The sequence below is a fragment of the Cygnus atratus genome, chromosome 2 (assembly GCF_013377495.2).
Source record: "Cygnus atratus isolate AKBS03 ecotype Queensland, Australia chromosome 2, CAtr_DNAZoo_HiC_assembly, whole genome shotgun sequence".
Classification (NCBI taxonomy): domain Eukaryota; kingdom Metazoa; phylum Chordata; class Aves; order Anseriformes; family Anatidae; genus Cygnus; species Cygnus atratus.
The window spans coordinates 84,480,530-84,505,188 of NC_066363.1; the positions used below are offsets into that span (position 1 = coordinate 84,480,530).

Sequence of the window (24,659 nt, forward strand, 5' to 3'; positions counted from 1 at the left end):
CAGCAGTGACCCAGGGACAAAGGCCTGGCATAAAGCCGTGACAGCAACACTCAGAGCAGCAGCGGTCTGTGGCTGCAGCCTTAGGTACATGCACAGAGGGAGGGAAATGTACTGCACTCTTCACTCGGGTAACACCTTTCGGGCCAAATAACAAATTAACAAATACTTAATCCATTAGCCCTTGCTGCTGTTACTGTGGGAAATGAAGCAAAGAGGCAGTGACACACATTTTCAGAGGTGGCTGTGCGTTATCGGTGCCTCTGCTGTCCCCTGCCCAACTGGATGTTCAGCCCCTGCTTTTTGGGAGCGTTGAGGGCTCTCAGCCCACGTTCACCAGCAGGGAGCTGTCTCGAGGGCTGACACCTCTGCTCGGCAGAGACCGAGCTCCTGGTAGGGTGTGCTACAAAGCCTCACCTCCAGCTCCAGCTGTAAAACCACCCCAAGAAGACTGGTGCATGGAAATGGCAAGCAGATGGGCAAATCATTGGGTCTCCATCTCTGTGGGAGCAGACATCAATTAGACCTCATTCGTGTGGTTTTGGAAAGACTGCACACTCTTTCCTCATGCCCAGCATTGAGGACAAGCAACCCCGTGCCACAAGGGTCTCCACACCGAGAGTGTGTAGGGCATGATGCTTTATCATCATGGGCACTAACCAAGGGCATGATGCTTTATCATCATGGGCACTAACCAAATTAATGTGCTGAAAGCAGATGCCAGGCTCCACCACCAGGCCATGAACCATTCAGGAGGAGGAGGCAGGTGAGCAACCTCAGCACTGAGCAGCCAGCAGGCATTGCCTTTCTGGAGAGCTCCTCGCAAAGCAGGAGCAGACAAAGGGTCAAAGATCGCTGTGCAGCAACCGTGAAGGTGCAAGGCCTTAAGTGGAAAAACCCAAAAATCCGCGCAGGAGAAAAACCACCCATATTAAAGCTTCAGCACGCAAGAGCACATTGGATTTACTTCCACCTGCTTGACAGTGAGTTTTCAGGTCTATCATGCAAGAATGCTTTCTGGCAGTATTCCTGCAGCGATACCTCTTGTCGCCGTGTGCAAGCACAGCTTGGCACGTAGGCTCCGCACAAATCTGACATGCGGGGGCAACACCAAGATTTCAGATTCTTTATCTTTAAAGATAAGGGTCATGCCAATCTGATACACTGATCTAAATCTGCTGCCTCCACCAGAAATCACAGGAGACACAAAAAGAGGAATCAATAAGGCATTAGCAGGTGCTAGAGCTGCCACCTGTAAATCAATTTTGGAGTGTCCAGTGTAGTGCAGTTTGTAAAATACACCTTGGGCTGTAATTGTGAACGGGGTAAGGTAAAAAACAGCGAGCGGTAAGATGCAGGAGCCAAGGATCCATAGCAGGCTCTGGGTGGCACACAGCCGAATGAATAAACCATCTGGGCTCCCTTGGCAGAGGAAGTAATGAGGCCTGAGAGCAATCTCTGACTTCCCTGCTTACCATTAGCACCTGCACTGCCCCACACCAGGGTTTCGGGTGACCTGGAAGGGCAGCAAAACTGGAACTCAGACAGAAAATGATGAAAATTAAACTCTGGTAATGGATCTGGCATGGGGAATTTTGAGGATTCTGCTTATGCCATGAAGAATATTTCTATAATTTGATTCATGTGTACTGGAGAAGCTCATCTCGTGTCCCTGTAGATAACAAGGTTGATTCAGCTGAACCTGTGCTACAGATTTGGCATCTTAGCCGAAGTCTAGGAGAGCAGGGAGTAATAGCAGCACTGACAAAAAATTGAAATTCAAGTGCCTGTGTGCTCTCTCTTTACAAAATCTCTGTCTAGTTCAGTAGTTTGCTGAGTGAACCCTGGGCTATCAGCCTGGGCACCACATCTTCTTCCCTGGAGAAAATAAGTTTGACACGTGGGCTCTAGGGGCAAGGCAGAAGAGGCGGTGTCACCGTGTAGGCCAGCTAGCAGAGATGAGCACAGTCAACCGTATCAGCAGGGTGCTGGGAGCCCCTGCCTCCCAACTCAACATCCCCTGTTCCTGCAGTGCAATGGGTGAGTGCCTTGGGTGGTCATGAAGAAGCAGTGCTTTCAGCCTCCTAGGGATGAGGTGGGTTTTGCACTGTGTATGCCTTGGCGGAGCGCTCCCCAGCTTCAGGACAGGTTGGTGGCTGCCAGGAGAAGGCTGCTTACTCCAGGCCCTGTGCTAGCTTGCAACTTTGCCAGATATCTTGGGGTGGAGCCCAGAAGAAATCTATTCCAGTTGCAGGTCAAAAGCTGTATTTTCTACCTGCCAAGACAGCATGGGCTGCCTGGAGCTATAAACCAGGCTGTTTCCATTTTGGCCTTTGAGTAGTCCCAAGAAGCATCTTTTTATCTTTCAGCTTGCTTTCCCCTGTTTCTTGGACCTTTCTTTGTCCAGAAATGTGCATGTACACCATGGTAAGGCCTGAGAAGTGTATTAAAATGCTTATTTAAGTTCTCTTCACCAGAAGCATGTTAAAAAGAAGGAATAGTTTGAGATTTCATAGGTTTTTGTTGGTGGTGGTGGAGGGGTGGTTTTTAGTTTGTTTGTTTGTTTGTTTGTTTTTCAGAAGGAACTTTGAACACAATACATCTCTAAGAATGTATCTAAGCAATAGATGGAATGTTAAATATGAAAATTGTCTTCTCTAAGAGAAAAAAATCGTTTTATTCAAAGAGTCAGTATGCTTCTAAATACACGTTTAAATGGCTGCAGAATGCCTGCAAGGTTTTGTTATCAGCAAATGAATAAAAATGCAAGCCATGGGTGAGGAATGCTCCTCCCTGTATGATCTCTGTGGGGAAGGGTTTTGTCTCTCAGAATGAGCCTCCCACCCCTGGTGCATGACCATCAGAAAGGTTTGGCCTGTACAAGCAGTGAGATTTCAGCATGACTTCAGCCTGGTGCTCTGGGGGAGGTAAAGTGATTTTGTTGGGCCAAGATCACTGAACCCACACTGAGGTTCCTACCCCAGGGTACAGTTCCAGGCTAGAGGGTATCAGGTGTGCGAGCAGCTGGATTTTCTAGCAGTATAAATTCTATCTGGAGGAGGAGGCAAGGTGGTACATTTATGGAGTTCCCCAGGAGTGCTGTAAGGTCGTTACGCTGCCATAATGTATGCGCTATTTCCCTGTTGTGCCTTCTGCATATCCTGCAGTTTAGGATTGTTCTGCTGCACTGTGAGGATATTTGGGGCTGGTTCCTGCAGAGACTTCCTCAGGAGATCAATATTGCCCAGAAAGAGCACCAGATTACCAGCATACTCAGCACCGCAGCACTGCAAGGGGGACAGGCTGTGTTCACGTACCCCCTTCTGGGAGGCTGTTCTGCGTGGGGAAATGCAGCTGTGCGTTTCCTCTCTCCTCCTCAGAAGGGACCACGGAGGCAGATATGTGTTAAACTCAATGGTGTGTTATCAGCCATGTCGTTCAACGACACTCACAAAGCTGTTGGCCTGCAGCCAGCATGGTCCTAGCGTGCAGAGGAGGGTATGCCACAGGCCGGAATCAGCCACAGAAGGTTATGTAGCTGAACGTCTGTGGTGATCTCACCTCTCATTTGATGGGAAACCAATGTAAGTGTTGTTGCCTGTAAGGGAAAGCAGTGCTGTGAATTTTTGTGAGCTGGGAAAGTGGCTCATGGAAGGACCTTATCCTCTCGTGCCCCAAAGTGACAAACGCAGCAAGAGACACAGCAGCTTTCACAGCTGCCCTGATGGCATCCCTGGTATGTACTGTGACTGCAGCCACTTCTCAAGGCACTGCTGAACCTAAAATCTTGTCCTCCAGTTTTTGGGAGCCCTACTCAAGGACCAGCTGGGGCATCCCCTCCCAGAGGGTTGTTGCCACTTCAGTTGCCACAGGGGTGCAGGGTGCTCGGTGCTGCCGCAGAGGATCCCTGTGAGGCTGCATACTGACTTGCTGTGTCGTGGAGCTGCTTCACAGTATCCTGATGTACTTTTTAAAGGCCTTGGTTCACCTTTGTCCTTGATTTTCTTGTAAACCTATTTCAGAGGCTTAATCTTAGCCCAGGCCCCACTGTGGTCTGTGCACTAGCGGCCTCATAACTGGATTTACTGTATTACAGGAATGAAGCTTCACTTGACTTTTTCTCCCAGAGCTCTAGAAAGGAGAACATTCACCCCAGCGGTTTGTTGCTCACCATTTCATCAAATCCATACAGGCCAGCGGAAAAATGATCACAGGAGATGGTATTTTTGGGGGGGGGGGGGGGGGGGGGAAGCACCCAAAGATTGAGTCATACAAAATGTTCTGGTTTAGTAGAGCAAATTATCTATACTGATTTCGATTTTGAAATATCAACTTAGTTTGTAAGTAAAAAAAATAAAAATCATAATTTGTTTAATTCTACCAAATTATTATTTAAAAAAAAAAAAAAAACTACTTTGATATTTTGTTGAACATGACTTTTGTAATTTTGAAGACACAGCATTTTCCAGTGGAGATGGTCAGAACAATTTTGCCCAGCTGTTCTCATTACTCTTATGATAAAATGTGCTAATGTTAGCTAGCATACCCTACTACAGCATAGATAAAATTGCAAGGGCAGATGGGAAGTCTTCAGCTATAAGTATTCTTTATCGTGTGAAGTCAAAGATCCTCAGGCAAACATAGCTAGAGCCAGCAAATCTCCCAGAGGGCTAAAATCCCAGCTGAGTCTCAAATTCACTGTGCAGGAGAGAAATGGCTGTAATCTGCTAACGAAAGCAGATGTACAAGAGTCATTCTGGCAGCTACATCTGTCATGCCTCCTCCACCCCACCCCGCCTTGTTAAACTGACTCGTCTTTCTAGTCATATGTGCTTTTCTCATAGATGACAAAAATAGGCAAGCAAAAAATGTCAATCACACTAAATTTATTCCTTGGGACAGTTGTTCTTTCCTTGTTTTATGTTCCAGGCTTACTGAGTCCTAATGGTCCCTCAGCATCTAAGGGAACGCTTTTGTAATTTTGGCCAAACAGTGTTTGGCCTTTGTAGGCTTTTGTAATTTTGGCCAACAGGATTCCTTGGGGCATGTTCCAGCCCTGTGGCTCTCTCCCACACTGTCCCTTGGGCTGTGCATGTATGGGAATGGTACCAAGAAGAAATGCACATCCTGTCCCTGCACCATACGGCCCTTCTGTATCCCCTCACTTCACACGTAACAGGAGGATGCTGGAGAAGCTGCGGTCTCGCACTGTGTTCCTAGTGTTGGAAGAGGGGTGTTCAAGGAAAGGTTGGACCTGGCACTTAGGGACATGGTTTAGTGGGTGACATTGGTGGTAGGGTGACGGTTGGACCAGATGATCTTGGAGGTCTCTTCCAACCTTAATGATTCTGTGATTCTATAAGGGAAATGGCAATTAGAGGCTTAATAGCACCGAGGAGACCAATGTTCCTCCAACCCCATCACAAATAGGCATTGGCTTTGGGGTTTTGGTTCCATTCTGAAGAGCCCAAGCCAGCATGAGCTATGCTCAGAAATTAAAATTGTACTTTGCTAAAGCTGGTGAGCAATTCTGACTTGACCCTTGTGAAGAGAGAGCAGGCTGCCCCAGCGTTTGCTTTGCTCCTTTGTGGCAACAAGTCTGAAAAGGGCCGGAAAGCATTGGTGCCCTCGTGGAAAAAACACTGCTGCCAGGCTTCATCCCCAGCAAGACCAAGCAGCGTGGGCCCGTGGGACGTGCCCCACAGCACGCCTCAGCCCACGGGTGCTTCTGCTGATACTGGGCGGTTCAAGACCAGACCTGTGGGGCTGATTTGCAGCCGCGGGTGTTTTTGTCAGCCTCCAAACCTATCCCAGGCCACTGAAGCCAAACAGCTCCTTCCGTGAATGCTCTTCCCACGGACAGAGAGCTGCCCGACGCCTTTCAGCATGGGGCAGACCACATCGGAGCACATTTAGGGAACCCACCGGCCGCAGCCCCCACAGCGGAGGTGCAGCCCTGGGGGCTCTGCGCCATCTCCGTCCTAGCTTTGCCGCCTCCCGCCGCCAGGCGGTGCCCTGTGCCCGGCTCTCGGCGCTGGAGCCGCCCGGAGCAGTTCGCCCCGCACCGCCCCGGCGGGGGAAGGCTGAGGAGGAGCCGGGGCGGAGCGGCGCCTCCCTCGCCCCCTTCCCACCCTCCCCTCTGGAGCCGGGCCGAAGCCGCCTCACAAAATGGCGCCGCCCCACCTCGGGGCGCGCCCGGAGTAAAGATGGCGGCGGCGCCGCTTCATTCCTTTCCCTGTGGCCTTCGGGAGCGATGGCGGCTCGCAGCGCCGTGTGGCTGGGCGACCAGGTAACGGCGGTGCTCGCCCATCCCCGGCCCCGGCAAGGGGGCGGGATGGCGGTGGGCTCCCCGGCGGGGGAAGAGCCCGGCGGGGTGCGGGAGCTTGGGGTGGCTGTAGGCGCTGACCTGTGGCCGGCCGGCAGGTGGAGCGGGTGGTCTGCCCCTACGACAGCCATCACCGGGTGCCCCGGGCGTCGCTGGAGAGGCATGCGGCGTCCTGCCGCCTCCGCAAGATGGGCTACTCCGACGACGAGCAGGTGGGCTGCTGGTTACGGGGGCACCCGCAGTGTGGGAGGAATTGGGGGGGTAATGGGGACTTCTGGGGATGGGGGGGGACTGGGGAGAGAAGGGGGTAATGGGGGCTTTTTGGAGTGGGACTGGGGAGAGAGGGGGTAGTGGGGGCTTTTGGGGGTGAAATTTGGTGCTGAAAGAGGCCTGGTGGCCCCCACGCACGGATCCTGCCCCACAAGGTGTAGCTGTGTCTGTGGATCCCCATGGGGACCCCAAATGAGGGCCACGGGATGGAGGCTCAGCGGGCGGCTCGGTGAGCTGGGGCTGCTGTGGTGGTGTGATCGAGTTGCCGTGTCCTGCAGGCGGAGATGTACGACTCTAGCTTCTTCTACGAAAACCTGAAGGTGCCCAGCGTTGCGATGGGTAAGCGGGTGGGTGGGCAAGGGAGTGCTTTGCTGCAGGGCTGAGGTTGGAAGGGGCCGCTGGAGGTCATCTGGTCCAGCTCCCTGCTCAAGCAGGGCCACCTAGAGCTGCATGCCTAGCACCATGTCCAAATGGCTTTTGAGCCTCTCCAAGGTGAGAGCCACCACAACCCCTCTGGGCAACCCGTTAACACCATCCTTGCCCCTGCAGGGTGGGAGCATGAGCCTGTGTGGAGCACACAAGGTGTGGCAGAGCCCACGTCTTCACACCAGCACGCAGCACTGCGTTGCCTGTAAACTCTTCAAGACATCTTAGAAAAACCAAGTGTTTTCATTGCATAGATTTATTTTGTCTTGTCACTATGCTTTACCTTAATTTATGTTATTCGTTTAACCTGTGTCATTGTGTAATTCTGCTCTGTAGGTCACTTGGCCATTTTAATAGTAAAACCCAAATAGAATCCTTTTTCTTTTTCTTCTTTGGTTATTTTCTAGGTTCTTCCTTATATCAAGTGCAGAAAGCGCATTAAAAAGCACTTTAATAAGGCAGAAATGCTGGCCCTAGAGTTTGGACATACAGTAATGATACAGGAGAGAGTTCCAATATACATACATGTCTTTCCAGATCCCTGTAACCCAGAAATCCTTTCCTTTTTTTTTTTTTTTTTTCCCCTCCTCCCCATAGTTCAAATATGGAATAGATTAAAATACTTTTAGTTTAGACTCCCTTATGCATCAGTAAAACTACAGTGTTCTGTAAAATACCATAAGCCTCATAATAGAGGTTGGGGAATAAAGACTGACCCTACTGAGTACTTGATGTAAAAATTCTTCTCTATCTGCAGATAAAGATCTCCAGTTTCATATTGTTCAGCAAGCTAAAGCTCAAAGTGTGAAAGAAGGCATAGGCTACAGCGAAGGTAAGTAGCATGCAGGTATGGAGATGATTTATTCAGCTCTCCTGTGGAATTGCGGTGAAGAATCTTTTTAAATTCATTTTTAATATTCCTTTTTGCCTATATTTTGGGGCATAACTACTTTCTTTATTCAGGTCAACCAGGTAAAAGAATTTGAGTCTGTTGTACTCAAACTTCTAGTTCTCTTCAGATGCAAAACTCAAGAGTTTCCTAAAGCATTAGTCCTTTCCTTCCCATCCCACTATATACAGTTTGTTTTCTGTCTGTATTTTCTGATACTGTGTTCTGCCCTGTGTGGCCCCAACTCTTCTCAAGCTGCCTCCAGACTTCTTGCTCATGGAATGGATGAGGAGGAAAGAAAAAAGGAAGACTGTGTTTTTAATCTTGTTTAAGGATCAGTTGCTAAACATGAACTGTATGCGCTTGTCCAACACTTAGATCAAAAACTGAGCAATGTGCACATTAGTATTATGTTGGATTGTTTCAAAGCTCTAAGTAGCTGTATAATAGGTACACATCTACAAACATAGTAATGTCCTTTGCCGATGCTCTCAGCTTATTAGTTTCTTTGTCTCATTTTCAGTGGGTTATGTGACTAGTCTGTAGAGTAGGTTGACTGTGACCTATGCTTGTCTTGGAGAGTTGAGGCTAAGAGTAGAAAAGCAGGGCCACCTATAGGAACCATTGTAAAGCTGCAGTATGTAGTTTGGAAGTTACTGCAACACCTAAAAGATGCAGCATTTTGTGTCTGTACACTTTTGGTTTGGCTAGCACATGTGCAGAAAGAAAAGTGCACTTGTACTTTTCCTGACCTGACAAATACAGCAGCGCTTGCTCAGGCATAGATTTTTATGTTGTTCTTGTTTCTCTGGCATGGCAAAGTCTTCATGTGATTGGCACTGTGTTTTTGGAGTGTGTTGGGTGTATTTTGCTCTGGAGAGAGGTGGTAACTCAATTTGACGCAAGTATATCCAAGTAGAGAAGAAAATAAGCTTTTTGTCACCTGGTGTGTCACAAAGATATGTCAGTGAGCCACTAGATGCCAGTGTTTGCTATGCAGTTTTCACTGCAAGTTTGCATTTCTGTGAAGATCTCATTAAAATTATATGGAGTTATTTTTATTGTGGTGTCTTGGCCTATTCTAAGATTTACTGACTTGAGATTACTTGTTTAATTGGAAGTCTTTGTCAACAAAGACAAATGGAAAAAAAAATAACTGTAGCTGTATAATAGGACAGGAAGGCTGGTATTGATCATAAGCTGTAGGATTCTTATAAAATCACGATCACATAACTGTTAGGGCGCTTTTATGGGCTTCTGTGACCCTGTAAGAACAGTGCATTCTAAAAATAAAATTCCTCTGTTACCCTTTCAAGTTAAGAAGGACTTAACTCCTTACAGATGTATAAGGGGAGGATGAACATAGCATGCATGTTTATGGCGTTATTGCTGACCTTTTCATTTTTTTCCTGTATAATTATGCTGTCTTACTACTAACAGTTCTCTGTTCAACTTCCAGGATCTTATTCATCACTGCCTGTAGAAGTTCCTCAAAATCACAAGCGTTTCACCTGTGACCTGACTCAAGCTGATCGCCTTGCTCTTTATGATTATGTTGTTGAGGAAACAAAGAAGCAGAGGTCTAAGTCGCAAATCACAGAAAATGACAGTGATCTGTTTGTGGATTTAGCGGCAAAGATCACCCAAGGTTTGGAAGATGGTCTACTGTTGCTTTTATTGCTCGGACCTTTTATGTCATATAGGTAGTTGACTTTTGGTGAAAGCCAACCTGAATTATGCTACTTTTATTGAGGAAAAACATACTGTTCTTCAAAGCCACAATGACGACCTGGCATCAAAAAACACTGGTCTGGTAGTCTTTGTACTGACAGCTCTGACGAAGCCTTGGTGCTCTTTGCTTGGCATAGATATTGTGTATATTTTAATGAATGGATCTTCTGTCTCTGCAACTGACTTCAGGTGTCTTAATACTGACAAATTAGTTGTGAAGTTTGGAACAGTATTTACTATAAGAGATGACAAGATTAAAGATCATTTAAAATTAAAAAAGCCTAACAAGGCAGGTTGGTGCAGTCATTCAGTTGAATTCTTGAGCATTATAGCAATGGATATAGTGGACAAGGCCTCCTACCACTCTTGAGACATGCCACTGTGTAACTGTACCAAGTGAAACTTACTTTTGTGTTATTCTGTGACCCTGTTGTGCCTAGAAGATAGTGTTTGTCATCTATACAGGTAACTGTTCAACAGAACTTGGCTTTCTCAGTCATTGTTTCTTACAGTAATACCAGCTTTGGAGACATGGCCTGTGTTTTGTAGTGTTTTGACCAAACTGCAACCCTATATGTTGATTTGGGTCACTGTTAGGAGACTGAGATCACATAATAATATTTGCTTGGTGGCTTTTTAGCCTTGTGTAAACAGTTAGTAAGAAAGTTGGAAAGGAAGCTTGTGTCAAGCCCATAATAGCTACTAAGTATTGGAGAAACTTCAGAAACAATACAACGTATTTTGTTTCAGACTCTTATTACTAAAGCCAGCAGACTTGCCTACTTGCAGGTGCTAATGTTGTGCTAATGGCCATTTGTTTTACTTCCAATTTTTTGCTAGATGATGGTCAGAAAGGTCCAAAGTCCCATCTTGAAATTCTGGCTGAAATGCGAGACTACAAACGGCGACGGCAATCATACAGGGCTAAGAATGTTCACATCACAAAGAAGTCTTACACTGAGGTGAGTGTCTTAAGACAAAGATAGGAGGTTGGTTCTTTCTGTGCACTTTATATTGGTATAAACAATAATACACCCACTGAGACAAGGAAGATGTCTCTTCTTGTTGTGCCTTGCCTTATCAGAGTTGCAAACTATAGAGAAATCTTTTTGTTTTGGTTTGTTGAAGCAAATTAGAAATAACCGGAGCATTTCTGACATTAGTGGATTTTGAATGTGAAAATGCCAACCAGATATGCCAGACTGTCTGTTGCAAAATGGTGTTATTAAATTTATGCCGAAATGCTTTCTTTTCTTTATAGGTAGTATATCATAGGCAACTACTATGGCATGCTGCTTTTCTGTTGTTTAAAATCTTCCTTTAATCTGCAGGTGATTCGGGATGTGATTGGTGTACACATGGAAGAACTCAGCAGTCAGTGGCAGGAAGAGAATAGGTTGGATAATGCAGAGATGTGTGAAGGAGGAAAGACAAAATCTTCAGGAAGGTATGTCAGATAGCAAATTCCTCATGAATGCTGAAATGTTCTTTCTGTGTGGACAGAGCAGTCTGACAGGCTGTAACGTTATCCTATACTGCGTTCTATATAGCACATACCAACCTCAACTAAGACACATGCAGTTTATTTTATACCAATTCTGTTAAGCTCTTGCTTGAGCAGCTCTGACTACATAAAGGATGGAGAAAAAAGAATTAGTACGCTTCTTTCAGGGATGAGAAGATGAGCTGAAAGTGATCCAAGTGGATAGATAAGTTTCTGATGTAGCTGGGGAACAAGTAGTGCTTCCCTGTGTCCAGACATACATACTAATAATAGCTGGGAACAGAAGGATGCTTGAAAATACAAGTGCAGGATTTCTTCCCATTCTGTAGCATATTCTGTCATGTGGTACAGTAAAATGTAATGCCTCAAAGAAAAGGCTTTCCAAATTTACTGAATATTGGGTCCTTCTTAAGTTCTTAACATGGTGCATATTCTACCACGCATTTGTCGATGGAATTATTACCTGGCCTACTACTGCTTCTTCCCTGGGATGAAACAAACTGAAAGGTGACACTCTAGGTGTTTGTTTTCAGCACTAAAGTAAAGGTGAAGAAAAGAATTAGGTCAGGCTTGCTGGCTTCTCTAGCTGTAGTTAGCAGCTCAAGGTAGGTGGTTGAAGACGTGGGGATTTAAAGCAAAACAGAGTGAATCCCTTCTACATTCTCCTGTTTCTTAAGTAGAGATAAGACTAAAACATTAGAGCAGCTTTGAGGAGCAAGGTTTGTAAGAAATGATAGTTGGATTAATTAGTTTGCTGAAATATGTGCATATAAGAGTATTAACCTGGGGCCTCTTTTGGGAGGTATTGCATTTTTGGGGAGATGGAAGAGACTTACTAAGCCTCGTACATCGTTACTAAGGAAATATATTGCAAAACTGCTACTGAAAACAATATTGATTGCGAAACTTTTTTATTGAATAACATCAGTACCAATCAATAACTATTCTTCAGAAGGGAAGACAGACGGTCAGCTTCAGTGGACTCGCGGCAGTCTGGAGGAAGCTGTAAGGACACTGAACGCACCAGACACAGGAGAGAGACCAGCAGGAGTCCAAGTAAAAGAAAAAGGAGTCGTGAACGAGGCAAAGACAGAGATTCACGGAGAAAAAGAGAGAGGTGAGCTTAAATGGTGTCAGCTGACTCCTGCTTCCAAGTCAGGCAGCTGTAGCCCTTGTGTGTAAGAATTTAGTACAGTGAATAAAGTATCAATCTAACAGCATGCACGCTTTTTTTTTCCTTTCAGGGAAGAAGACAAATATCACAGCCATAAAAGAAGGAAGTAAGACCAAGAACATAGTGATTTTGTTTGTTAGCTGTTCAAAGAATTACTTGCACAGAACATACTGCTACTTCTGTTGTGCCAGGGCCCGTAATTCTGTGAACATAATACTGGTGTTGCTTCATAGCTGTGTTCTGAGACAAAACGAAATAGTGTTCAGGGGTTGTTAGGATGGAAGCAGTATATGCCGGAAAATGTGTAAATGTGTAAGACTAATGTATCTATTAATAAATTATATTGATCTCTTGTCCATTTGAGTTCAGTACAGCCTCAGATTTTATTCATCTTTGTCAGATGAATTTGCTTTCCTGGCCCACAGGTAGTAGCTAAAAGGTAGATATGGAAAATAGCGGTATGTGTGGTACTGCGCAGAGCCCCGGGAAGCAGGAACAATTACAAATGAAAAAATACAAAGCCAGCTCCCCTCTTATCTCCCACCTGACACTGCCACCTCTGGGAGCAGTATTTCAGAAAGACAGCACTTACTGCCTCATTATGGCATGCATCAGAGGCAAGAGGGCAGACTTACTTCAGAGTTCTCCAACAGGCTAAGTTATCTTCAACTGCACCTATTGGCTTTCAGCACTTGCAAAGTAATAGAAGGATATTAACAGGGTACTTTGTGCTCTTCGTGTAGTGCTTAGTAAAACTATTTAATAGAGCTTGTTCATGCAGACAAGGTAGTCAAAAGACAAGGTACGCTTGTCTCAGAGTTTAAAAAAAAGTGCTTTACAGAAGCATAATGAGAAATTTACCACTTGTCACAGTCTTCTCTACATGTAGTTTTGTCTTTATGAAGTACAGATAGAAAGATTCATAGTAAAATACATTTTACTGAGTATAAACAAACGAGTCGAAGTACCAATCTCAAGCTGTCAGCATCTACTTGAGAGGCAGGAAATCAATATAACCACATATCCAATTAACATCTAATAAAGGGTAATTTCAAAAAAAAATCCTGGAGAAAAGAATCTTCTTGTATGCTACTTACTCCTGTTTATTTTTTCCACCCTCACCTGGTCCAGAAAGGTAGGCTTGATCAAAACAGTGTTGAGGGCTGGCTCAGAAAGTTTCTGAGCTGTACCATGCCACCTTGTTGGTCACTGGAAAGGAATAAAGAAGAGATGTCTTAGAACAGCACTTTAATATGGTAAATCCTAGTGTGCAAGGCAAGATACAATTGAGGGCTATATTAACTGCAAGCAAAAGTGCTATTATTAAAATATGGTTCTAAGTAAAAATCAATCTGGTATCTAATGACCAAAAAAAATCAGTTCATGTGTGTGCCTGTGCATTTTTGGATTCTTGTGCATGAAGCTGGTTGCAATCAAGACAGAAAGACCAATTCCAGATAGACAGGGGGAAGAGTCAGCATCTGTCACCTAAGCATGCAGCACTCAGAAGACGAGCCTGTTACAGCTCTTTTATAAACCGATTGAAAACTGAGTGTATTTTATGTGGTCTATGTGTGACCATGGATAAAATAATTGGGAGTTCACCCACTGACAGCTGGATCGAAGTCTGCCATTTTCCTACATCCCTAATGCTAATTCCATGCTAGTTCTAGCAGGAATACATGCAATATCTCGATGGATCCTTGCCACCATCTGCTCAAAAGTTAGAGGTGTGACACTGAGTTTTGCAGCACAAGGCTTTACATAACCAATCTAAGTGTATTAATGAGATTTTTCACCTGTAGCAGTTGGCATAAATTAGCCATAGCTATCAGAGCTCTTAGTATAAGGCTGTGAATTTTAACTTTTTGCTGTAGAAGTTGACAAAAATATGTTGAAAACAATAGTGTTGGAGTGCTCAAAAAGAGATACCCAAACTATGCAAAAAAACCTGTTGATTATCATCAAGTGCAAACAAGCCAACTGTGCGCAACACTGACACCAAATCAGAAAATGACAGTGCAATCTGAAGGGACAGGTCATCAGCTGGGTATTTTCCACCTGATTCTGTTACAAGGGCATTAAAAATATTAGAGATAATCAAAGTTCCCCTCCAGACCAACCAAAGGAGAAGAAGAAAAAAGACTGATGGGTGCAAGGGGGAACCTCTTGACCCTCTACCAGCATTCAGGACCATCTCTCTAGCACTAAAGGACCTGTGAGCACCAGAGAGCACCTAGGGACCCCCTGAGCCTGCACCACAACCACATAGAGCATGGCTGGAACTGCTACACAGACCTGCCTGACTTTTCTCTTCGATTGCACTCTCTCTTCTACGGAAAAGAAAAATAACGCAATTTGTAAAATTGCATGCATGTACAACTAAACTGGTTTGGTATCCAAATCCACTTAGCCCTCGTATTACCATTTGGTCTCAACTTGCTGAAAGGCACACGTGACATGGAGGACAATCAAATGCTAACAACATACAGATCACCTGAGATCCTGCAAGTCCTCAAGATCTCTTAGAAAGACCACAAACACTGAGATCTTCAGCTTCATGTTCCATGATGCGTACGTAGATAAACATACGCATACATGTACACAGCTGTTATACCAGGAAGGTGACTGACTGGTACATTCCCTTTCCATCCAGTCCCCTCGAGCCCACCTGCCCCACAGAGCACTGTATTCGCTAGCAGTAAGACGTCTGATAAAGGACGTCTAAAAAGGTGCTACAAATAGTTACCTTGTCTTGGTATGAGAGTAATATCATTCATATCATTCACAAAGTCTCATCGTTTGTTAATATACTGTGCTTGATGAAGTCAAGAGTGAGAATTGGATTGTCTCTTTATTACAAAGCAATGCAAAGGTTACACGACAGCACACAAAAGCTCTGAACAAAGATACCATTTATAGCAAAGGGACAGCCAAGCAGTGAGTTTTACCTAACTTTCAATCTACACATCTCCTGCCGTGATGAACTGCATCACTTTGTGGCTTACAGACAAAACTGACACCAAACTAAAGCCAAACCTGGAAGAAGCAGAAAAAGAAACAGAAGAGACTAGACCTAACTTGGTACGAAAACCAGAACAGGATGAATTCGGGTGGGACTATGCATAGTCTTTGTCTTTTATATCCACTGAAGGCAACCAATGCCAAGGCCATTCCAAGAATTTACTATAGCTAATACTACAAAAATTGCACAGCCAAACTATTTAAGACCAGCTATACATTAAATACTCCCCCTCAAATCACCAGAGAGAAGTGATTTGAGAGAAACACAATAGAAACTTCACAGACTTCAAGTGGGATCTCCCAGTTTCTCTCTGATTTATGATCTCAGCCACAAGAGCAGCCCATAAGATGCTGCTAGTCCCACTACCATTAACACACAGATGATACGAAGCTGTATGTAACTGCTTCCTAGAGGGTAATCTACATCACCAGGCAGTTACTTCAATATTTCAAAGATGGAAAAATAACAATTTATCATTTAACAGTTCAAAACCCCCCAGGTTGACCACTCAGAGAAAATAACTATTGACACTTTTGATCTAACCTTAGTCACCTTTTACTCATAGCATTATGGCTACACCTAAGTGAAGCTAGACCACTCATCTACAATTAAAGGTTTGCAGAGAGCCCAGAAGTGATGCTTATATTAAAACTGATGACTGAATTGATTACTTACGCTTGTTCTTTAATTCCATTGAGGAACTCTTGAATTTTCTCATCCGGTATCTCTCCATCGATACTGGCCAAATAGGAGTAAAGGTAGGAGAATGTTTCGAAGGGAATGCGAGCCGCTCCACCTTCTGGGTCCTTTGTTAAAATTTCGCAGGCATGCTTCATTGAACTCAGCAAGGACTGTAGGGGGGTCAGTCAAGATATAAGAGGAGAACTATCAGAGCCACGAACATCCTTTGTATTTCATGACAAAACACAGACTGTAAGCCACTGAAAATCAGTGTAGATGAAATGACGGCTTTATCATCATTACCTAGCTTTCAGTATGAAATTTACCAACCAGTGCAGGTTGTGAGGTGGAAACAATAACATTCAAGTAACAGACAGAAGTACAAAAATACCATAATCCTGTGATGCTTAAAGATCGCACAGGGTAGTCTGAGCCGTATGTCCCGCTACTGTAAAAACTCAGACCTCAATATATCCATCTATACGTACATATTATCTCAATGGGTCAATATGAGCAGTTAAGACAGATAAATCCACAAAAAAATAAATAGATAGAAATCATGCTTTGGTGATTTTTCATTATAATATCAGTTTTTTGTTTGTTTGTTTGTTTTTTAGGAATGATGAAATTTACTGTTTTCCTACTTGTATGCAAATTCCATCTTAATAGAAAAAACACTGAGGCCAAAAACATTTCAAGAATGTTTCGGTTAATCAAAGCCAAAAAAGGTCCAAGTTCTCTAAAGAACAAAAAACATGCCTCAAAGCGTTAGTTCAAAATATGCTTTAAAAAATGCTTTATTCCATATGTCTATAATCCAGTGCCCTACCCAAACTGTGCTATATGGGGAAACGTGGAAAAATTTGCCATAGCACTTCATTGAGTCAGAGACTGTTTAGACACTATTAAAACAAACAGGCTTTTGTTAACCCAGGAAGTCATATTTCTGTTACAGCCTTTTCAAAATTTATCTTTACCTCTTCATTAATAAGCCAGCAACAGCTTTGTATATAAAAAAATCCTTAACAGTCAAAAAAAAAAAAAAAGGCAAAATTTAAAATAAATGCAATGATGTCTATTCAACGATCTAGAATACCTGCCGGAGAAGTCTTGTTTTTATAATCCCTTAACAGTTGAAGCAGTAGCAGCTTCAGTAAAACCTCTTTCTGAAGTTTTTACTTAATGTAGCTCCTCCTAAAGGAGGCCTCTCTGGGGACAGAGAAACAGCTGCTTACACGATGTGAATCTCTGCATGGCCTTCTAGCCTCAGCACTTTGCTATCACTTTATCACCATTCCTCCTCCTGCCACACCAAGCTGCTACTCATTTCCTCACTTAATGCAGTAAATTTATTCCCACTGAATTTCCCACCTTTCAAAGACAGCTTAACAGCTACTCGTGTGGTTGTTTCTCAACAGGTAAGACTGTCAATACAGATCAGTTTTACAGAAAAATACTTCAGATGACTGGTGTTATGAAGAAGCTCGTACAATTCTAGGTTAGGACTCTACTTACCTGCTTGTGTATCTTAACTGTGACCCTACTCCACTTGCTATTTACGACTGGAGCTTCTTCCTTTCAGGTTTAGGCTACTTAAGTTTAAGTTTTGTTATGTAATCAAAACAATCAAAAAATCAAAACAAAGCAATCTCTTAATATCTGAAAAGATGGACAAAGGAGGTAAATCTAGGCTGTACAGCTTCATCAGAATGAATCTGTGACTGCACTTTTTTTTATGTTGCTGTTGTTTTTTTATTGTTGCTTATTTATTTTTGTTTTGTTTTTTAACAAGGGGAAAAATGCAACATCATTTGGGAGGAGCTGGAATCAAGAAATATACAGTTCACGTGGAGAAAAGTACAAATGCATGGCCAAAGTAGGTCAAAATTTAGGACTTTCGGATAACACAACATTCTCAAAATATTTTCTTCCTAGTAGCCCTTATTCCCTATGGCAGAAGCCTTTAAATATTATCCTTCAGAAGAACATCAGCTTAGTGTAAGTACTTTATAATCTATCATTCTGTTAAAATGCTCTGCTGAGATTGCATTACTGACATTAAAAGAATTAAATGCAGATTTAGTAACATTAACCGCTTCTGTGAAAATGTAATTAGCTACACAATTATAAACTGATGTTTTAATTTCTCCCTCCAGCTCTGCTCTGTAGGCTTCTGCACTGAAGCCATAAGCACCATGCCTTTATCGTCCTGTCTCTCACGAGCTAAGCTCCCCATGAACAGGCCTGCTATTCTACTGCCACCTGTGAAGTGAGGACACAGCCCGCCCTTTCTGGGTAAAAAAAGCTGGCAGGGAACAGAAGTAAACTCACGAGCCATTTAGCCAGATGCAGCTTGCAGATGCACACCAAGTGACACAAAAACACCTTTACACAACCTAACCCCAAGGTCCATTTGCATTACTTACTCACATATAACCATTAGGTGCTGGCCGTGAAGGTTCCCGTTGTGAACATACCTCACCAAGCACGCTGCACCCCAGTGCCAGAATCTTCATCCACTCCACCTCTTCATCAAAGACGTCCAACTGCAGGATAGCTTCCAGCTGCTCCTCGGGCAAGCACAGGTGTTTCCATTTTTCCTTCAGTTCTTCAGTGCCTACCATGCCCTTAGGAGAAAGCTGCAAACAAAATCATACCACCACGCTAAGAACGCTGAAAACCAGAGTGAAACTAAGAACACAAGTCCCTCCCCATAATACATCAAGTATTTGACAGACAGTCTCCCCAACTGTCTGCATTTTTGGTCTCAGAAAACTGCATTAGCATTTGTCACAAATCGTGCATTTGCCAAAGGCCTGTTTGTACCTGTTTATGCAAGACTTTAAGGAGCCCTGGGGTCAAACCAGCGTCTTCTTTCTGTTTTGCTAAAGGCGTTTCCATCCTCTCCTTCACAGGAAGGGCTTCGCCTTTTGACAGCGCTGTAAAGTACCTACGTGAATGGGAACAGCAACATACTTCAATGCGTAGGATGATTAAAAGCTACACAGAAGTAAACGGTCTTACAGTTCCATAAATGAATCTCCATGCTCCCACACATAGGCTGCAGCGTTCAGTGAGCTCTCCACATGCAGGATTGCTATTCTCCCCCTGCCCAGGGGGTAATTCCACCATTCCTTTTAGCGGAAACCAGAGTCTTAAGACTTTACACACTCCTTTTTATAATATTATAATAATTCTTAAGTAATTTAACTTATTTTATGCACAATACACTCAGCCCTACTTGGCAAAGGCAGACAGCGATTTCTTAACTTGAGAATGTGCTTGCACAACCTCGCACAGACTTTTCCTATTATATTGATGAGCATCTTACTGCTGATTTAATTAACATTCCCCCCACATGCTACCCAAAAAACCCTGGCAACACTGTTAACACTGCAACGTTCACATAAGCATTCATGCTATTTTTGTCCACTCTGACATAAAATTTAAGGATGGAGCAAAAAGAGAATTAGATGTACATCCTTTTAATTATAAGGCTACTGCAGCCTTTAGAGCTACCATCTCTGCCATGAAGCAGCCAACAATCTGAACTGTGCAAAAAAAAAAACCAAACCAAACCAAAACAAAACAAAAAAAATTAGTTTTCATTCAGGCAGTGGTGGGTCTAACTCAAGCATTTCTTCATTCTTCCTCGTTCATATGTGCTGGTCAGTCATGTCCATGCCCTGACTAGCCCATGCTGTGCAAATACTTGTCAAACACACAGCAAACAGAACTGCAGAACCAAACTCGCTTAACCACACCTAAATAAATACATTACATGTGTGTGTGTGTAACACCTGGGCTATTTTTCAGCTGGATCAGTTTTCCCATCTGACTATTCCCACGGACAAACACTACAACACAAGGTGACACAAAGCTCCTTAAGCAATGCTGGCACCACATATGAAACTATGGCATTTCTCTACTTCATTTGGTTCCCAAATCCAGGCTTTATTCCATCTCAGGTGCTCTCACATAAGAACGTATTCCAGAAAGAGGGGTGCACACCAGAGCTTCTGGAGGCTCCTGACAGCTCCAACCAAGCTGCTACAATGTTTAACCAAGGTGTCCCACAGCCCAAGCATGGAAAGCAGCACAGCAGAGGTAGTGTGGTGCTGCCCCTGCTCTAATCAGCCCCACATTTCAGCCTCCCTAAGCAACCTGGCAGCAGCTGTTTCTTCTGACTTCTGTTTTAGCAACTTCCCTACACATCCCTCACAAGGAGATACACCATGCACCATGTGTATCATATTCCTGTGATATAAAACAAGACACTAACAGTGCACTCTTTTAAGAAGTTCCCACTGTCTTCCTCCAACACTGCAGCTGTAGCAATTAGGCTGCATTTTTTTTTTTTTATGAACTAGCCAGACTCAAACCTAGCTTTAACAGCTTTTCCTCCCTCATGGACACAGGTACAGACATTTTTCAGTTCCTCACAATTTAGACATTCTCACAAATACCATTCAAAGTGCTTCTCCACACAAGCTGTAGGACAGGTGCCATGGTTTTGGCTGGGACAGAGTTCCTTTTCTTCACAGAGGCTCACACAATGAGGTGTTTTGGATTTTAGATGAAAAGTGGTGGTAACATGCTGATGGTTTAGTTGTCACAGAGCAGTGCCTACACAGAGCCAAGGCTTTTCCACCTCCTGGTGCTGCCCTGCCAGCGAGGAGGCTGGGGGTGCCCCAGGAGCTGGGAGGGGACACAGCCAAGACAGCTGGCCCAGGCTGGCCCAAGGGATGCCCCACACCGTGTGGGGCCATGCTCAGCAATAACAGCTGGGGGAAAGGAGGAGAAGGAGGAGGGGGATGTTCAGAGTGATGGCATTTGTATTCCCAAGGAGCCACTGCGTGTGACAAGCTCTGCTTTCTTCAGAGTGGCTGGACACCTGCCTGACGATGGGAAGCAGAGAACAAATTCCTTGGTTTGCTTTGCTTGTGTGCGCGGCTTCTGCTTTACCCAGTGAACTGTCCTTATCTCAGCCCATGAGCAATCGCACTTTTACCTTTCTGATTCTCTCCCCAACCCCACCTGGGGAGAGGGAGCAAGCAGCTGGGTGGTGCTGAGCTGACCGCTGGGTTAAACCACAACAACAAGACAAAAAGATAGTGAGCAGTTGAGGTAAAAGAAAAATAGAACTTAAAGAAGCAGAAACTTCTTAAACACCTTAAACTTTACAGTGAGAAATTTATTATATGGACTAGCACCTAAAAGTCACAACTTTGTAGGATCTTTTCCTTTTTTATTAATGTTTAAGGAGATTTTTTCCTGGAAATAAACAAAAAAGAAATCTAAGCAAGCTTAAGAATTAAATAGCTATTTCTACATTTCCTTTATATTCTGAGAATTAAATCTCATAGTAGAGAAAAAAATAGTTTGGTCTTCAGGATAGCAATTAACAACAACAAAAAAGAGGCATTTATCTCTAATGAAAATCAAACTGTTCCACAGATATGCCAGTCCTAGATGTCAGTGAAGCAGAAAATACATTGAGTACTATACTATTTTTAAAAAGCTAACGGGTTGCATTAATGCACAGAAGCATCTATGCAATACAGACTGTTTAATGTACAAGTCAGCTCCCTTGTACAATAAAAAGAAGTATCAAGACTTTGTGGTTCATAGTGCTACATCATTAGGAGACCACCATACTTACGCAGCTGACCACTGCAAAATATCACGAGGTTGAGTCCTGATAGCAGCTTTGGTAAACTGCTTCAAAATATCTGGTAGCTCAGGAGGGATTTTGATCTGCTCAGCACAAAATATAGTTTCTGGAAGAGGCATGGTCTTTTCAAATTCAGTTACAAGGACCTGAAAGAAATAACGACAAAACAGCAGGTCACATATGCACAACGAAAACAAAACACTGTCTGCATGCATGGGAGGGAAAAGTATTACTACCAAAACTGCCTCCTTTCTTACTGGGGCTACTAGAGAACTCATACACCTCCTAAGGGTAAGCAGACAAGCAATGGGAAATCTCTAAAAACCTTAATCTCGATGGCAACACCAAGCAAAAGGCTAGGGCTTGGTCTCCAACCATGGCTCCAGGCAAGAACTACTACTTTTAACACCTACCTTTAGATAACTCATTTTTCTCCTCACACGTATGCACTTGTAGAACAATTAGTTCAGACAAATCAAACCATACACACGTGTGAAAACCAGCTATGCTGACAAACAAATACTGCTTGTCATTTCAGTACAGCAACTAGTGTGTACAGATTAACTTATTAACTTATTAAATTAAATTTGCTTCAGTCTTCACAGCTAAGGCTAGACCTCAGGAATCCCTGGTCCTGGAGACAACAGACAAAGTCTGGAGAAAGGAGGCTTTCCCTCAGTTGAGGAGGATCGGGTTAGACATCATTTAGGCAGACCTGACACCTACACATCCATGGACCTGGATGGGATGCACCCATGAGTGCTGAGGGAGCTGTAGGATGTTACTGCTAAGCCACTCTCCATCACCTCTGAAAGGCTGTGGAGAAGAGGGGAGGTGCCTGAGGACTGGAAGAAAGCAGAGAGGGGTATAGGGTACAGCCTCTTTGCCATTCCAGCACAGCAAATTTGCATCAGGGGCAGACTTTTAATTATGACAGTGGTCACGTACTTTCGCTAATGGCACAGCTCTGGCCAAGCAGCAGGGAAAAAGTTAGGGTTTTTAGGATAAGCCAGAGACTTAGAGAGCAGGAAAACCTTCAGGAAGGAATACCTGTGTGCCCTGATGTGTCCTCGGGAACCGGCCACGGAGAAGAATCCCAACCTAATCAAAGAAAAGGCAGAAAAAAAAAGAAAAAAATAAGAGCGTAACCCGCTCTGGTACAAGCCATTAACCACAGGCTCACAGAACCCCTGAGGGTGGCAGGGCCCGCTGGGGGCCACCAGGTCTACCCCCACTCCAGCAGGGCGCCCAGCGCAGCGCGCCCGGCCCTCCCTGCCTTACCTCGCGTCCTGGCTGCCCAAGGTCTCCGCGGAGGGGACGGACCCGGGCCTGGGGGGGGGGGCTCCGCCGCTCGCCGCCCCGGCTTAGCTCGGCCGGCGCTGCCCGGGCAACGCGGTCCGTCGGCAGGGAGGGGCCGGGGCCTGGTTACGGGCAGCAGGCGGGCCCGGTGCCGAAGGGGAGGCGGGGAGGCGGTGTCGTGCCTGCCTGGCCCGGGGGCGCCTTGCCCGGCTCTCTGGGGGGGCCTGGACAGCCGCACGAAGTCACCCCCACCCTGGGCTCCGCACGCCTGAGCTGGGCGTCCAGCTGCTGGACGATAAAGGCCACGCGGGATAAGGATAAAGCAGTGGCCTCTGGGAAACAAAGAGCACGCGTTTTAGCTCCTGTTTAGTCTTTTGATAAAGCCTGCGTACACTGCAGAGGCTGCTGCGGTGGGTTTACCTTGTTGGGCAGCTGAACACCACAAGTGCTCTGTCACTCCCCCTAATCAAAGGGAGAGGGAGAAAAATGGGATGGGAAGGGCTCTAGGGATAAGGAGAAGGAGATCACTCACCAATTATCGTTATGGGCAAAACAGACTCAGCATAGGGAGATTAATGCAATTTATTGCCTTACACTAGCACACCAGAACACAGTGAATATGAAAGTGAAGCAAACTAAAACCACCTTCCCCCCCCATTCATCCTCCCCCCGAGCGGTGCAGGGGAAAGGGTAATGGGGGCTGTCGTCAACCCATGACACTTCGTCTCTGCTGCTCCTTCACGGTTACTCTCTGCCCCTGCTCCACGTGGGGTCCCTCCCATGGGATGCCATCCTTCCCGAACTGAGCCTACAAGGGCTGCCCATAGGCAGCAGCTCTTCAAGAACTGCTCCCACACGGCTCCATAATACAGGGTCCATCCCCCAGGACCAAACTGCTCCGGCACGGGTCCCCCACGGGTGGCATCTTCCCCAGACCCCCTGCTCTAGGTGTCTTAGGCAGGCAGGAGCTTCCCCCTGGAAATGTGCCTGAAGGCTCCCAGTCAGGAGCTACTGGTGATTCTTCCAACCAGACAGGAGAGCTCTTCCTCTGAACGAGGAAGCAGAGAAGCCACAAAAACATTGAGAAGGTTTCTCCCTAACACTAGAGAAGAGAGCAAGGGTGAACCTCAGACTGACCCCCACCACCCCTCCACCTCCAGGCCCCCAGGACCTCGGCAGCCCTCCCACAGACTGCCCGTGTTGTGGGGGCACAGCAGCGCAGAGACCAGGCCTTCTCCTCCCCCATGCCTCGGGGCACAAGCGATGGCACCTCTTCACACTGCGGGGGCAGGGGTAGGTGTAGGAGATGGATCCTGAGAAGGGCTCATGCAGCACTTGATCATCAGCAGAGCTTTTATTGACTGCTGGGAGACCTGGCGCTGCCTGGCTGTGCCTCCCTTGCCCATCTGCAGGATGTCTGGGTGCTTTGCCCCCTCTCAGCTACTCTCAAGCATGGGGGGCTGCACCACTTGCAGGGAGCCCGGTTGGTGGCAGGGGTAGTGGAGGCCCCTGCCCCTCCAGAAACACTGCTGCCACCATCTTGTGGCACAGGGAGCCCAGGCACAGGATGAGGAGGGGGCTGGAGGCCAGGGCACAGGAGTGGAGCTGGAGGGCAGGCCCTGTGCCCGAGGGGCAGCCTGTCTCTCTGGCGGTCAAAATGGCCA

The 24,659-nt window shown here is 45.3% G+C and overlaps 2 protein-coding genes across 3 annotated transcripts; one reads left to right on the forward strand and one right to left on the reverse strand.

The window, feature by feature from the left end:
• Positions 1–680: 680 nt before the first annotated feature.
• On the forward strand, positions 681–12,674 carry SNRNP48 (small nuclear ribonucleoprotein U11/U12 subunit 48). The gene is made up of 10 exons (XM_035552651.2): positions 681–763; positions 5,812–6,286; positions 6,421–6,534; positions 6,871–6,931; positions 7,776–7,850; positions 9,367–9,555; positions 10,479–10,600; positions 10,970–11,085; positions 12,095–12,259; positions 12,387–12,674. Exons 1-10 carry the CDS (start codon positions 681–683, stop codon positions 12,424–12,426), a joined length of 1,440 nt encoding a protein of 479 aa, XP_035408544.2. The 3' UTR covers positions 12,427–12,674.
• On the reverse strand, positions 12,410–23,273 carry ROPN1L (rhophilin associated tail protein 1 like). 2 transcript variants are annotated; one of them, XM_035552654.2, is made up of 8 exons: positions 22,978–23,273; positions 22,747–22,797; positions 21,685–21,842; positions 18,849–18,972; positions 18,500–18,661; positions 16,017–16,192; positions 13,439–13,525; positions 12,410–12,556 (listed from the first exon to the last, which is right to left on the reverse strand). In XM_035552654.2, exons 3-7 carry the CDS (start codon positions 21,813–21,815, stop codon positions 13,462–13,464), a joined length of 657 nt encoding a protein of 218 aa, XP_035408547.1. In that variant the 5' UTR covers positions 21,816–21,842; positions 22,747–22,797; positions 22,978–23,273; the 3' UTR covers positions 12,410–12,556; positions 13,439–13,461. The 2 variants fall into 2 exon arrangements, with proteins under 2 accessions (XP_035408547.1, XP_035408546.1); XM_035552653.2 differs by lacking the exon at positions 12,410–12,556 and having other exon boundaries at positions 13,120–13,525; positions 22,978–23,271.
• Positions 23,274–24,659: the final 1,386 nt, after the last annotated feature.

What these genes read in the sequence shown, in the direction of transcription:
- SNRNP48 (XM_035552651.2), top strand. Translation starts at nt 681, where the DNA reads ATGGGCACTAACCAAATTAATGTGCTGAAAGCAGATGCCAGGCTCCAC. An exon ending in CATTCAGGAGGAGGAGGCAG is followed by an intron (nt 764 to 5,811) that starts GTGAGCAACCTC and finishes AACCTATCCCAG; the next exon opens with GCCACTGAAGCCAAACAGCT. An exon ending in AGCGGCAAAGATCACCCAAG is followed by an intron (nt 9,556 to 10,478) that starts GTTTGGAAGATG and finishes ATTTTTTGCTAG; the next exon opens with ATGATGGTCAGAAAGGTCCA.
- ROPN1L (XM_035552654.2), bottom strand. Translation starts at nt 21,815, where the DNA reads ATGCCTCTTCCAGAAACTATATTTTGTGCTGAGCAGATCAAAATCCCT. An exon ending in GGTGCAGCGTGCTTGGTGAG is followed by an intron (nt 16,193 to 18,499) that starts GTATGTTCACAA and finishes ACCCCCCTACAG; the next exon opens with TCCTTGCTGAGTTCAATGAA. An exon ending in AATGGAATTAAAGAACAAGC is followed by an intron (nt 13,526 to 16,016) that starts GTAAGTAATCAA and finishes ATTCCTTTCCAG; the next exon opens with TGACCAACAAGGTGGCATGG.